Genomic DNA, 13502 nt, shown 5'->3' on the forward strand with positions numbered 1-13502 from the left:
TGAAACTTTCAAAAGGAAGAGTAAGGTAAATAGACATTGATTATTCTATATATACAAGACAACAAAAGATTTTTATTTTATTTTTTATTTTTTTTAAGTTGCTGAAAATGAGGACATTGATTCTTCAATATATAAAGATATAATATATATATATATGATATTTTGTCAATTTCTGAGAAATTATCATGTGGATAATGATGAAGAAGAAGCTGCACCACTGTTTTAGTAGGTCTAGGTCAACCACTATAAGTGATTGCATTATTCACTTCACACCACAATATATATATAAATTTTAATATTTATTTATTTATTGAATATTTATGATAATAATATTTTAATTTTTAAATAGTTACACTTAGGGGTAGCAAAACGAGTTTCGACACGGCATACGAACACGAATACGATACGAATTTTACGGGTGAGGGTCGGGAAAATTATAATATACGGGTCGAAAACGGGACCCGCTTAACACGAATGTGACACGTTTGACACGACTTTTTCAAAGATAATAAAATAAAAAATTAATAATAATAATATAATTATATAAAAATATATATTTAGTGATTCAATGTTAAGTTAAAAAATTTTAAATTTAATTTTTTTTAACATGAAATTAAATATTTTTTTATTTTTTTTTTAATTTTTATTATATATATAACAAACTATATATACATATAAATGTATATAAGTTTTTTAATGAAACTTAAATTTATTAATTTTTTCTACAATTTTAGCTTTAATAATAGCAAAACGGGTCACAGTGGGTCGACACGAACACGACACGATTTTTTACGGGTCGGATTAGGGTTGAGATAATTAGACACGAGTCAAAAAACGGGTTGACACGCTTGACACGAAATATAAAGCGGGTCACATAAAATATGACACGAACACGACACGATGACACGTTTTGCCACCCCTAATTACACTTTAACACTTAAATTTTTTATTTTTTGTAATATAATGCAAAAAATTAATATTTTCTTACAATTAGGTACAAAAATCATATATTAAAAAAAAACTTTTTTTTAGGAATAATTTTTTAATTACAATATTAATTTTTTTTTTGTTAAAAGTGATTTTTAGTCACAATAAAAAATTACTTGTTAATTACTAAAATATAATACTTAGATACAAGTTGTCACTAATTAAGTTTTAGTCATAACAAATATTGTGACTAAAAGCACATTTAGCTAGTTACAAAAAATTGTAATTTTTATGACTAACATTTATCACAATCATTTTAGTCACAACATAAGAATGATGATTAATAATTAATCACAATTTTTTTAATTATAAATTTTATAATTATGACTAAAAGTAAGATTTTTTGTAGTACGATTTTTATTGCTCAAAACTATAGTGGCTATTTCTCTATATATATTAAGTAAAAAGTTGCCAAAATAAAAAACTTTAATTTAATATTGGTTTCACACAATTTAATTTAATAAATCATACGAGAGAAACTGCTAACCACTCACAACATACTATCTTGCATTAGAGATATTCTAATAGCAATACTCTTATTAGAACTAGTATTTTATATTCAAACAAACTTCCAAAAAGTTGCCAAACTGTACGCGTTTTTTTTCTTATAATATTCAACTCTCAATATATATAATAATAATAGTGCAACTTTTTTTTTTTGGAGGGAAAATACTTAGTTATTATTAACCAATCAAATAATAGGTAATAGTGCAACTTTATAGAAGGAAAAAAAAAATATTATTACAAAATATATACAAACAAACTTTATATATGAAGATCCATTTCTTCTCATTCTTCACAAATCTTGTCCACAAATGATGATGATGCAAATACGTTTTACCTCCTAAAGATCGCTATGGCTGATTATTCACAGAAAAAATATGATGTTTTCATCAGTTTTAGAGGAGAAGATACTCGCGCTAATTTTACTAGTCATCTCCACAAAAAACTTAAGGATGGAGGTATTGAAACATACATTGATGAGGACAAACTGAAGCGAGGAGAAAAGATTTCGAATGCTCTCTTGGAAGCCATCAAGGACTCTAAAATTTCGATAGTTGTTTTCTCAAAAGACTATGCATCTTCGTCGTGGTGCTTAAGTGAACTAAAGCATATTCTTCGATGCGTGAAGAGGAAGACACATATTGTTGTGCCTGTGTTTTACCAAGTTGATCCCAGTGATGTTCGCAAACAAATAGGAAGTTATGCAGAAGCGTTCAAGGAACATGAGGATCGTTACAATGATGCTACCATACGCAGATGGAAAGACGCTTTAACTAAAGCAGCTAATCATTCAGGATGGGATGTATCCAAATCCAGGTTAAATATTCTCAACTATATATGTTATTATTATTTACAAAATAAGAAAGTATTAATATATTTATTGGTGACTACTCAATGGTTACATTTTTATTGTAACCAGTTACATTTTTTGACCTGTAATAATAGGTAACTCATAGATAAAAATTTCTTTTTTAGAATTAATTTAATTATAATTACCTATGCGCTTAAAAAAATTATTTTTAATTAGACATTTTTTTAGCAATTACTATATATAAATAATTTTCTTTTTATATTCAAGTCATCATTGTAGGTTTTATAACTTTTAAAATATTTTATTATAATATTTGCATTAAAACTCTATTTTTTTTTTACAAAAATTAAACTTCTACCCCTTCTAAAATAATTTTGTTGAATAATTAATTATTTTTAACGAATATATTTAAGTAATTGGTTCACATCATTAATCTTATTTTTAGATAAATTTTTATTTAAATTTATTTATTTTTTAAATATTATATAAAAAAGTAAAGAATACTCCTAAGTGAATTAATAGAGAGGAAGATATAAAATAATGATGTGTTGAATCTTAGGCCATTCTTAGATTATAAGTTAGTTTTATAATAATTATTTTTTTTAATTAATTTATTTATGTTTTTATTATATTTCAAATGATAAGATTATATGTGAAATAATTTAAAATTATAAAGTTATATATTTAATAATTTCAAGAATTTATGTGAAAAAAATGAATTGCTAAAATAACTTTGTTTAGTAACAAATTACAAAAAAAATATATTAATAATTACAATTAATTTAATTTTGAATAAAATTAATCTTAATTAAAGTTTTATAAGGAAATAAATTTTAAGGTTATTTTCAAGTTACAAGTCATTTTTTATTTATTTTTATTTAATTTTCAAATTAATCACAACCATTTAATAGTAATCCAATGGTTAAAAAAAATGTAACCATCATGGTTACCATAAAAATATAACCATTGAAAGCTCATCCATTTGTTTATATATATGTATGAGTGAATATTCAATGGTTATAGTAAAAATAAAAATGTAACTATGATGATTATATTTTTTTTTATGACCTGCTATAATAAGTTACTAGTAGGTAAAATTTTTATTTTTAGACCTAAGGTAATTATATACTTAAAATAAATTAATTTTTTAATTAAAATATTTAATAAAACCTTTTGAAAAATTGATATTTAATTATATAATTCCTTTTTTATTTTAAGAAAGTAAATAAAATTAGGTTAGTATTATGTTACTAGTAATTTATTAATTATTTTTAGTAAATTTTTAAATTAATTACAATCGGCTAATAATGATCCAATAGCTAATAAGTAATGTAACTACCATGGTTATATATTTTATGTAACTATTGAAACCTCCTCTATTGATATATATAACGAGGAGAAGGAATTTATATTTACTTTTAAAATAAATGCATATTTATATTTACTTTTTACTTTAATAAGATATATATTTTTGTTCTAATTTTTTTAATCTTAATATGTAAGTACATTTATTTAAGGGCAAATTTCATTTATATACAAGTAAATGTATATTATTATAAAAAATGTGTAAAAAAATATTATTACATAATTTTATACAATTTTACAAATATTTACAAATAAACATATAAGTTTACGATTTTAACTTATTGATTATTTTCAATTGATTTTCTAAAAAAAAAAAATAAACGCACAAAATTATGTAAATATAAAAATTAACATTTGTATTTTGATATATTACTATAAAAGAATATGATTACTAAAATTTAATATGAAATTAAAAAAAGAATATACAAACATATTTATAAATTTTGTTTATATTTTATAAGCAGTATATATATGGGTGCACTTTTAATGGGTATTACCCATGCATGGGTAAAATTAGAAAATTTTGAGTTTTTATGCTTAATTTTTCTATCTAATTAAAAAAAATCTCTCATTTTTATATCATATGGGCTGATTGTTCCATCGATAAAAAAAAAATTAAAAAAAGTTTTTTAGCAAGAAAAATAAGAAAAGAAAAAGTTGAGTTTGAGTTAAATATTTTTGTATGAACATATTTTTGATATAGTGTAAAAAGAGATATTTTTTTATATTTTTTTAATTAAGTAGTTAAATTAAGTATATAAATTCAAATTTGCGATTTCATTATTCGTTATTAGATCAAAATTCGATAGTTTAATATTTTTAAAATTAATATTTTTAGTTAAATTTATTTATTAACCATTCATGGGTAATACACATTAAAAAGTGTTCCATATATATATGTTTATTAAATATTTGATTAGTATTATTAATATTTATAATGCTATTATTAATCTAGTATGTTTGTTTATTATGATAAATTTATTTATACAAAAGTCTTAACAATTTTAGAAATGAAACACTTAAAATGTCATAAAAAATTTTAAAATATAACACTTATGTTTATAAGTTATTGAAAAATGTGTAAAAAAATAAACAAAATTGTAATTAAATGTGACATTATGTATAAACACCATGTTTATATTATTATTGAGAATGTTTATTAATTATTAATCTAATATATTTGTTATGATGACGTTTGTGATGATATGGTTTTTTTCACTAAATTTGTAATGATATGTCGATACAATGTGTTTATTAAAATTTAAATATAAATTTATAAATAAAAATATGTATGTTTATTATTTATTATTTACATATGTTTATATGTTTATTATTTATTATTTAGTTTTACCATATATATTTTGTATGTAAAATTTAAAATATATTTGCCATAGTTAATAAAATGTATAATAAATTGTAAATAATTTTTATGTACATATATTGTAATTATGTACATAAAATACATAAATTTGTAAATTTCTCTTTATTTAAAATATGTTCAATTCTATATATATCTAGAATAATGAATGAAAAAAAAGTGAATATATTAATTGAAAAAGGTATATTTTATATAAAATAAAAATAATGAGATAGGATAACTTTATGAAATTTAGAATCAATATATATATTTATATATATATATATATTTATATAAAGGAAAGCATTCAAGAATTTATGTGGCATACTCCCCTTCTTTCTTTCTAATTTGTTTATTTTGTAGTTATTTTAGATTTTCATTTCATATTTAAACTTTTATAATTTATTAATAATATCAATCCATTATTATCATTAATATGATTACAAAATAACCGAAAAATTTAATAGCACTAATTTAATATATAATATAATTTATTGTATAACTATTATACTATGCATAAAACCTATCATCTTCTCCAATAAAATTATTATTCATGCATGTTACATCAATGTTTTAATTTACAATAACTAATATCTATTACACTATTAAAAAACTATTCATTTTCCACCACACCACCTCTCTCTCCCTCTCTATGTAAAATAACTATAAATAGATATCATATTTATATATTATAAATAGAAATTTAGAATACAAATATAGGGACCCGATTTTGTCCCGTGATAGTAAATAAGGGAATACAATCCGTGATTGTATAGTAGCCATAGGATTGTGTTGTTGCATGATCTGAAGGCTGGGGTTAAAGTAGGGGTAGTTAGGCTTTATAAATTGGTAACCGGTTGATATTGTATTTAAAAATCATTATTTTTAAAAAGTTGATATTGATTGATGTACTGACAGATACTATTTTTAAATATTAATTGTTTGTTTTTTTTTTTTAAAAAAAAAATGAAAAGTGACATGACATGACATGATTGATGTCTGATAATACATTGTACTTTTTAATAACTTTTCAAATTATATTGATTATATTGTATATTTTTTTAAAAAAATACTATAAATCTTAATTTCAACACTTATTCATTAAATTCTTCAATATATATTTTTTTTTTATAAATGTTAAAATACTAAAGTTAATAATAAAAAAAATATTAGTGCTATAATAAAAGAAAACCTTATAGCATAAAATTATTTGTTATGTAAAAAAATAAATAATAGTTCAAACTATACTTTTTTAATTATGTATTTTCATAATGATTAATTAAAGTATTGTAAATAAAGTATCCATCTCAAATATTTTTAATACCTATTGATTTTACTTAATTTTAAATTCTATATTTTAATTTTATGTTATATATAGTTATACTTTAGTTTCTATACAACTTTACTTATTACTAATTTAAAATATTAGGGTGACTTCAGAGAACGTTGGATTAATTTTAATAACAAGTACTAATATATTGATGAAAAATAAATTAATAAGTAACATAAATAAATTAACAAAGAAAAAATAATATTAAATATCCAAAAATAGATTTTTATATCATAAGAATACAACTTAAAATAAATACAGCAAAAATTTTTACATTTGCATGTCCTAAGCATTTTTGATAGGTCAATAAATTTTTTAATGTACTAAAACATCTATCTGATACACTAGAATACACTAAACTACGTTCTACATATGCCAAATTTTGTACTATGAAATTATTTCACAAAGTCCGCCAAAAACCACGTTTGAGAAGACAATTTTACCCTTTGAACTGACAAAAAAGGACCATCAACTGTTGTACTTCTGTCCTTGCTCCTGTCAACTTGAACAAAGAATTGTACCTTAAATAAATAAATTACTATTACAAAAATATAATAAAATAAATCAAAAAGAAATTTATTTATTAGTCGGTCTTATAAACTTAGAACAACCGGTTACAAAAAATATTAAAAAATAATAAAGTACGTAAGACCCACCATACAGTACAACGGAATACAATCCGTAATTTTACAAGATGGGCACAAAATCGGTTGCCTACAAATATATATGAAATAGACTATTCTAATAATGTTGTTTGTATGTTTTTTATATATTATAGTAATGAAGCTGTGGTGGTTCATGAGATTTTCAACTGGATACTAGAAAAATTAAGATCCATATCTCCATCTCCTCATTATTCAAAGCAAGGCATTTTTGGAATTGACAACTCGATTGCAGATCTCAACAATCTATTGTCAAACTCTGCAAGGATAGGCATTTGTGGGATGGGTGGCCTGGGTAAGACCACCCTAGCTCAAATTGTCTTCAATCAATCTCGTCATCAATACGATTGTCATTGTTTTTTTCGAAATGTGCGAGAAGAATTCCAAAAGCATGGAACAAATTTGAAAGAAGAATTTTTCCGTCAATTATCAAATGAAAAAGACTTGCGATATGGACATTTGGATTCCGTAAAGGAAAGGTTGCGCCACAAAAAGTTACTCATAGTTCTTGATGCTGTGGATGATTTGGAGGAATATAATTGTTTACTCGAAGATAGTGATTCCTGGCTAAACTCTGAAAGTAAACTTATTATAACAAGCAGAAATCATCAAGTGCTTCGAAATATTATTGGTAATGATGAGAGGATGATATACAACTTGAAGGGACTAAAAGAGAAGGAAGCTCTTGAACTCTTTTGTTTGCATGCCTTCAAAAGAAGATCACCCGAAGAAAGTGAGAAAGAGCTTTCATTGAAATTTGTGAAATATGCTCAAGGCCTTCCACTAGCTCTTAAAGTTTTGGGTTCTCTTTTATTTTCAAAAAACAAAGATGTATGGGAAAGTTTGCTAAACAACATAAAAGTAGATCCTGATCAAAAAGTTACAAGTAAACTAAAAATAAGTTTTGATGGGCTAGACTCTAAACAACAGAGTATATTTCTTGATATAGCATGTTTCTTTCGAGGTAGAAAAAAATATTATGTGAAAGAAATATTGGATGATTGTGGTGACTTTGACATTGCCATTGAAGTTCTTATTGACAGGTGTCTTGTAACTGTTTCTGATAAAGGCACACTTGAAATGCATGATTTGTTACGAGAGATGGGTCGGTCAATCGCTCGTGGATCAAATCATAATAAGTGCTTGGAAAATTATAGTAGATTATGGATGGGCGAAGATATTTGTCGTTTCTTGACAAGTAATAAAGTAAGTGTTATTCTATAATGTTATTACACAAACTATACTATTTTATATAAATGATATATTAGAGAGTCATATATTAATAATGTTGTGTGAAAATTACTTAATGCTATATATATATATATAAGGTATATGAACTATTATTCACCAATTTTTAATTTTGTGATTAGTCATTATGAGTTGTAGTTCTTCAAATTGAAAAGGATGTATCTGTGATTGGATTTATTAATTTGTTTTGAATATTTTTCAATTCTTAGGCTTCTTCCACAATTGAAGGAATATTTCATGCTGATCGTGATGATGGTGATGTTATAAACTTAGACCCTTCAATCTTTAAAAATTTGCCAAGTCTAAGATTACTGAAACTATCCTCAATATATTCTCGAAATCGATTTCGATTGCCTTTTCATGGTCTTCGTGACAAGTTTCCCGATGAGCTTAGATACTTGGAATGGTATGAATACCCTTTGAAATCCTTAGGGTCAAATTTCACACCACAGAATCTTGTTTATTTTAGTATGGAGAGAAGCAAACTTAAGAAACTGTGGAAAGAAAATCAGGTATGTGAAATAACTATATATATGCTTTATTCATTAAATATAATATTATAAATTTGATACATTGTTTTATATTTTTATTTACAGTATAATTAACTACATTTTGTCTATATGCAGGATGTTAGCAACTTAAAACATGTCATTCTTTCTGAATCGAAGAAGCTTACTTGTCTCCCAAATCTCTCTCAAGCGAATCTTCACACGCTTCGTCTAAATGGTTGTACACGTTTAGTTAACCTTCCCCCGTTAAGATTTCACAACATTTTTGATGATCCAGATAAAGAATCTGAAGTGATGTACCAATATAATTCCTTGATGGTTCAAGAAAGAGAGTACACACTTGACTCATGCAAGGGTATAATGAAAGAAGGGATATCCTACCTGATGAGGGAGCTATCTACTAGCTTGCTTGATCTTAATGGTTGTTCCAATTTCACAACTCTTTCAGAGATTTCTGGTAATATAAAATTTATATGTTTAAGGGAAACAGCAATCAAGAAATGCCACCCATCCATTTTATATCTAAAAAATCTTCTTGTACTTGATCTACATATGTGTAAATATTTAAGGGAACTTCCAAATGATATGTGTGAGTTAGAATCATTGGAATACTTAGATATGCATGGATGCGTATCCTTTGACAAGTTTCCCAGGCTTCCAAAAAGTATAAAAGGATTAAATTTGAACGGAACATCCATACAACAAGTTGATTCGTCATCATTCGACTCTCTTCCTTCTCTCATCATCTTTCACATGCAGGCTTGCAAGAAGCTTAAAAGACTCCCAGATACCTTTTGTAAGTTGAAGTCTCTTTGGGTACTTCAACTTGAAGGTTGCTCACAATTGAAAAGCTTTCCAGAAATCTTGGAGCCTATGGAGAAACTAAAAGGCCTTTATTTAAAAGGAACTGGGATTAAAGAGATGCCATCATCAATAGAGAATCTTGTTGGGCTTGAAACTTTAGACTTGAGGGAGTGCAAAAATCTCAAGTGTATTCCAACTACCATTTGTAAGTTGAAGTCTCTTAAGTTTCTTGATCTTAGAGATTGCTCCCAATTGAAAAGCTTTCCAGAAGTCGTGAAGCCTATGTTGAAACTAGAGGAACTTTGGTTAGATGGAACTGGGATTGAAGAGATACCATCATCAATAAATCATCTTATTGTGCTTGAAAGGCTATACTTGGGTGATTGCAAAAATCTCAAGTCTATTGACACCAACATCTTCAATATGCGCAAGATTGCTTGTATCAAGATTGATGAAGATCCAAAACTCCAAATTCTGCCATATAATGGTTTACCAGTAGAAGATTCAAGTGAAACCAGTACTAGTCAACTACTTCTAACACATGATCAACCGTATATTTGCAGTAGTTGTACTTCTACATCAATCCTAAATTTGCATTATCATGGTGTTTATTTCACCTGTTGTCAGTGCTTTCTATTCTACACCATGCATAACATTTCGGCTACCCAATATTTCATGGATAACATTTTCATTGGCAAATGTAGGGATGGAAAAGGAAAGGTATATCTCTCTTACTTATATTGAATAATAGAATAAATTCATTAGTATAGTTTTTTCACCATTAATATTTACGTACATAAATGACTTTTGCTAATTTTGATGAATTGTAGGATTTGATTGAAGCTATTAGAACAAGTTTTTGTTATCCAGGAGATACAATTGCTAAATGGTTTGACTATCAATCTATGGGATCATTACTTGTACTAAACTTTCCTTTCCTTTTAGATGATTATAACGTCTTAGGCTTTGCTTTATGCATTGTTGTTGAGTTTGAAGCGACCACTTTAAAACGTGAAGATGTCTTCAAATGTGATTACAATCTAAAAACCAAGACTGGTCAGAATTTTCAATTATCTTCAACTCTACAATGCTATAAAGCTACTCATTTTGATGATGATTCTAATTTAGACTTGTCCTCAAATCAAGTGTTCATGTGGTATGATCACGGTAAAGACTTTTTATTAGATGGGAAAGAGAGTGTCATATTTGAGTTTTACATTGGCACAGGAAGAATAAAACAATGTGGAGTCCACTTGGTACATCCCAAAAATATAAATCCATATGATTACTTTTCCTAATTCCTATTCATCAAGGTAATTTATTACTATGTAAATTTCTCAATTTTGTTTCTACCATTAACTGATATTTTTATTTTATTTAGTAATACAACTGCATTTTCATGATTTATATATATATATATGATAGATTTGTAATGCAAGGATTAAAATACCTTACTTTCAAGCTAAATCATCCTTCTTTAACAAGAACTAAAGTGTTATTATCTATCTATTATCTTTAATTAATTTCAAGTTAATTTCTGATTTTTTCAGGAAGAAAATGAATCAGACTGATAATATAATTACGTTTAAGGCTTTTGAAGATTTTATGCTCTTAAAGTGTGGCACTCTTTTTCATCTTTTGAGGTTTTACCCACTCATGAAGGGTTTTGATGAGGCTTCATATATATTATAATTAATTTAGTAATTTTGTTTGTGCACAACAAATTATGTAATCCTTTTTGAGTGTTTAGTAGTTTTGATCATATTAATTTGTTACCCAGATTATACTTTGTATTAGTTCTCATATAATAGTAATGGGATAATTTGGTGAAAACAATGGCTTTAATAAGATTGGGTGCCGACCTAGTTGGGATGCTTCTTTATTAGCTTCATTATGAGTCTCTATTCACATTTCCTCTAAAAATATTAATAATTTAAACATATATATGTTTACTATAAGTATAATCATGTACATCATCATACAACGATGAAATCATAAAAATTTCATTGAAACAATAGAATTTTTATAAGTAAACATAAATTTAATTTAGATGATCCAAGAATATTGTTCTTGCTTCTCTTTGTTTACAATTACTAGCTTCTAACAGGGACGATTTTTAGGGTGGGGCGGTCAGGACCGTTGCCCAAAGCTCCTCAACCTGAAAGGCCTCCTACTCTCTTTCTAGAAATATTTTGAAGAAACAAAATAATATATATACATGTTCCTAAGCATAATTTGCCAACTCTTAATTAATGACGAATTAACTAATTAAGCTGTTTAAATTTGTCAATAGCCCTTCTTAGCTAGCCCTTGCTATAATAAGCAAGAATATATACATTAATAATATGAATAAACTATAAAATATATAGTGGAGAGAGAGAGACCATACCAACAGCAAAATTTTAAATAATGGTGTTTTGTGATGTCAAGTTTAGGTGGAGAATCTTTCAAGGATGTGCATAGTGCATACTATACCATAAAATTGATTTGGGGCTTGAATTTTGAAATTCAAAACTTTATTCAACTCAAAAAAATAATAGAATAACTTATATATTAATGAAGAAAATATTAGTAATAAAATCAAGATCACTCGTCAATATAAAAGAACTACTATAAGAAATGTCACTTTTGCCAGCACATTTTTGTGTTGGCAAAAGTTGGTATTGCGTTAGTAAAATAGAATTTACTTCTGATGTGTTGACAAATCAACGTTGATATTAGAACTTTTGCCAGCACAAAATGAAAAGTGCTGGCAAAAATGACTTTTCTCAGCGCGTAAATGCACTGGTAAAAGTTAAATTTTAGCCACTGCAAATGTGCGCTGGTAAAACTTTGATCTTTTTGCCAACACAGTTTGCGAAATGCGTTGGTAAAAGTTACTTTTACCCGCACAGTAGCGAACTGTGCTGGTAAAAGTGACATTTCTTGTAGTTAACAATAATATTTCTACAGTTATATAATCACCCAATAAATAAATTTAATAAGTCAATAAAATACCAAAATAATATCTAGCATTTATCATTTCTCATTTCTAACTAGTATATATAACTAATATAAGTCATCTAGACTATTTTTTTTAGTAACTATCGGTAGCGGTAAAAATTAGTGTACCGAAATCATCACCAAAAATAAGGGTATTATATATCAAAATTACTATCTCGACGAGTAGATCACACTCATGCCAACTATTTGTCGAAACGATACACAATATCGTCGGAAAATCACCAGAGATGACTTAGTGTAGATTGTTCTCCTCGACGAGCTAAGTCTAGTGGTGAAGATGACTCGTCAAATGGACACCGGAGATAGTCAAAATTAGGGGTGTTCATAAAAATCAAAAAACTGAAACCGACCATCAAACTGACCAGACCGTAACCGAATTTTCGGTTCCATGTCATCACCGAATTTAGCGGTCGATTTTGGTTACCTTTTTTTGTATGGAGGTCAATTTCGATTTTCATAATAAAAAAAATAGTTAAACCAAAAAACTCCCAAAACTGCTAAAAATCGCCATAAACTACCCAAAACTGCCAAAACTCGTCTAAAATAGCCAAAACAAAAAACTACTAAAAATTGTCAAAACTGTACGGTCACTTTTATATGGTTATAATTTCTAAATATTTTGTTACGATTTTTGTAAAATAAAAGCTGATACCGATCAGTCGGTTATAAATTTATAAAAATCGACCATAAAATTTAATGATATATTTTAAAAGATAGAGTAATTAAGCTATCGAAAGTGCTCAAAGACATAATACATAAATACATAAAAGACCAACATTAGAATTGTTTTTTTTCCATAAATTTGAAGTGTATATTTCACTTTCCCAATAAAGATTAATTTGTTTATTAATGTATATAATCAAACAAAAAATAATTTAGAAAGTGAAAGGAGTTGGAGATAACAATAGCAACAAAGAACCGA

At 26.1% G+C, this 13502-nt stretch overlaps 1 protein-coding gene across 1 annotated transcript; it reads left to right on the forward strand.

The window, feature by feature from the left end:
- Window positions 1-1420: 1420 nt before the first annotated feature.
- On the forward strand, window positions 1421-11468 carry LOC115695587 (disease resistance protein RPV1-like). Its single transcript, XM_061117828.1, has 6 exons — window positions 1421-2307; window positions 7133-8222; window positions 8474-8776; window positions 8891-10297; window positions 10408-10890; window positions 11128-11468. Exons 1-5 carry the CDS (start codon window positions 1844-1846, stop codon window positions 10873-10875), a joined length of 3732 nt encoding a protein of 1243 aa, XP_060973811.1. The 5' UTR covers window positions 1421-1843; the 3' UTR covers window positions 10876-10890; window positions 11128-11468.
- The last annotated feature ends 2034 nt before the right edge of the window (window positions 11469-13502 follow it).

The sequence above is a fragment of the Cannabis sativa genome, chromosome 6 (assembly GCF_029168945.1).
Source record: "Cannabis sativa cultivar Pink pepper isolate KNU-18-1 chromosome 6, ASM2916894v1, whole genome shotgun sequence".
NCBI classification, from domain to species: domain Eukaryota; kingdom Viridiplantae; phylum Streptophyta; class Magnoliopsida; order Rosales; family Cannabaceae; genus Cannabis; species Cannabis sativa.

What these genes read in the sequence shown, in the direction of transcription:
- LOC115695587 (XM_061117828.1), top strand. Translation starts at nt 1,844, where the DNA reads ATGGCTGATTATTCACAGAAAAAATATGATGTTTTCATCAGTTTTAGA. An exon ending in GTTTCTTGACAAGTAATAAA is followed by an intron (nt 8,223 to 8,473) that starts GTAAGTGTTATT and finishes TTCAATTCTTAG; the next exon opens with GCTTCTTCCACAATTGAAGG. An exon ending in GTAGGGATGGAAAAGGAAAG is followed by an intron (nt 10,298 to 10,407) that starts GTATATCTCTCT and finishes GATGAATTGTAG; the next exon opens with GATTTGATTGAAGCTATTAG.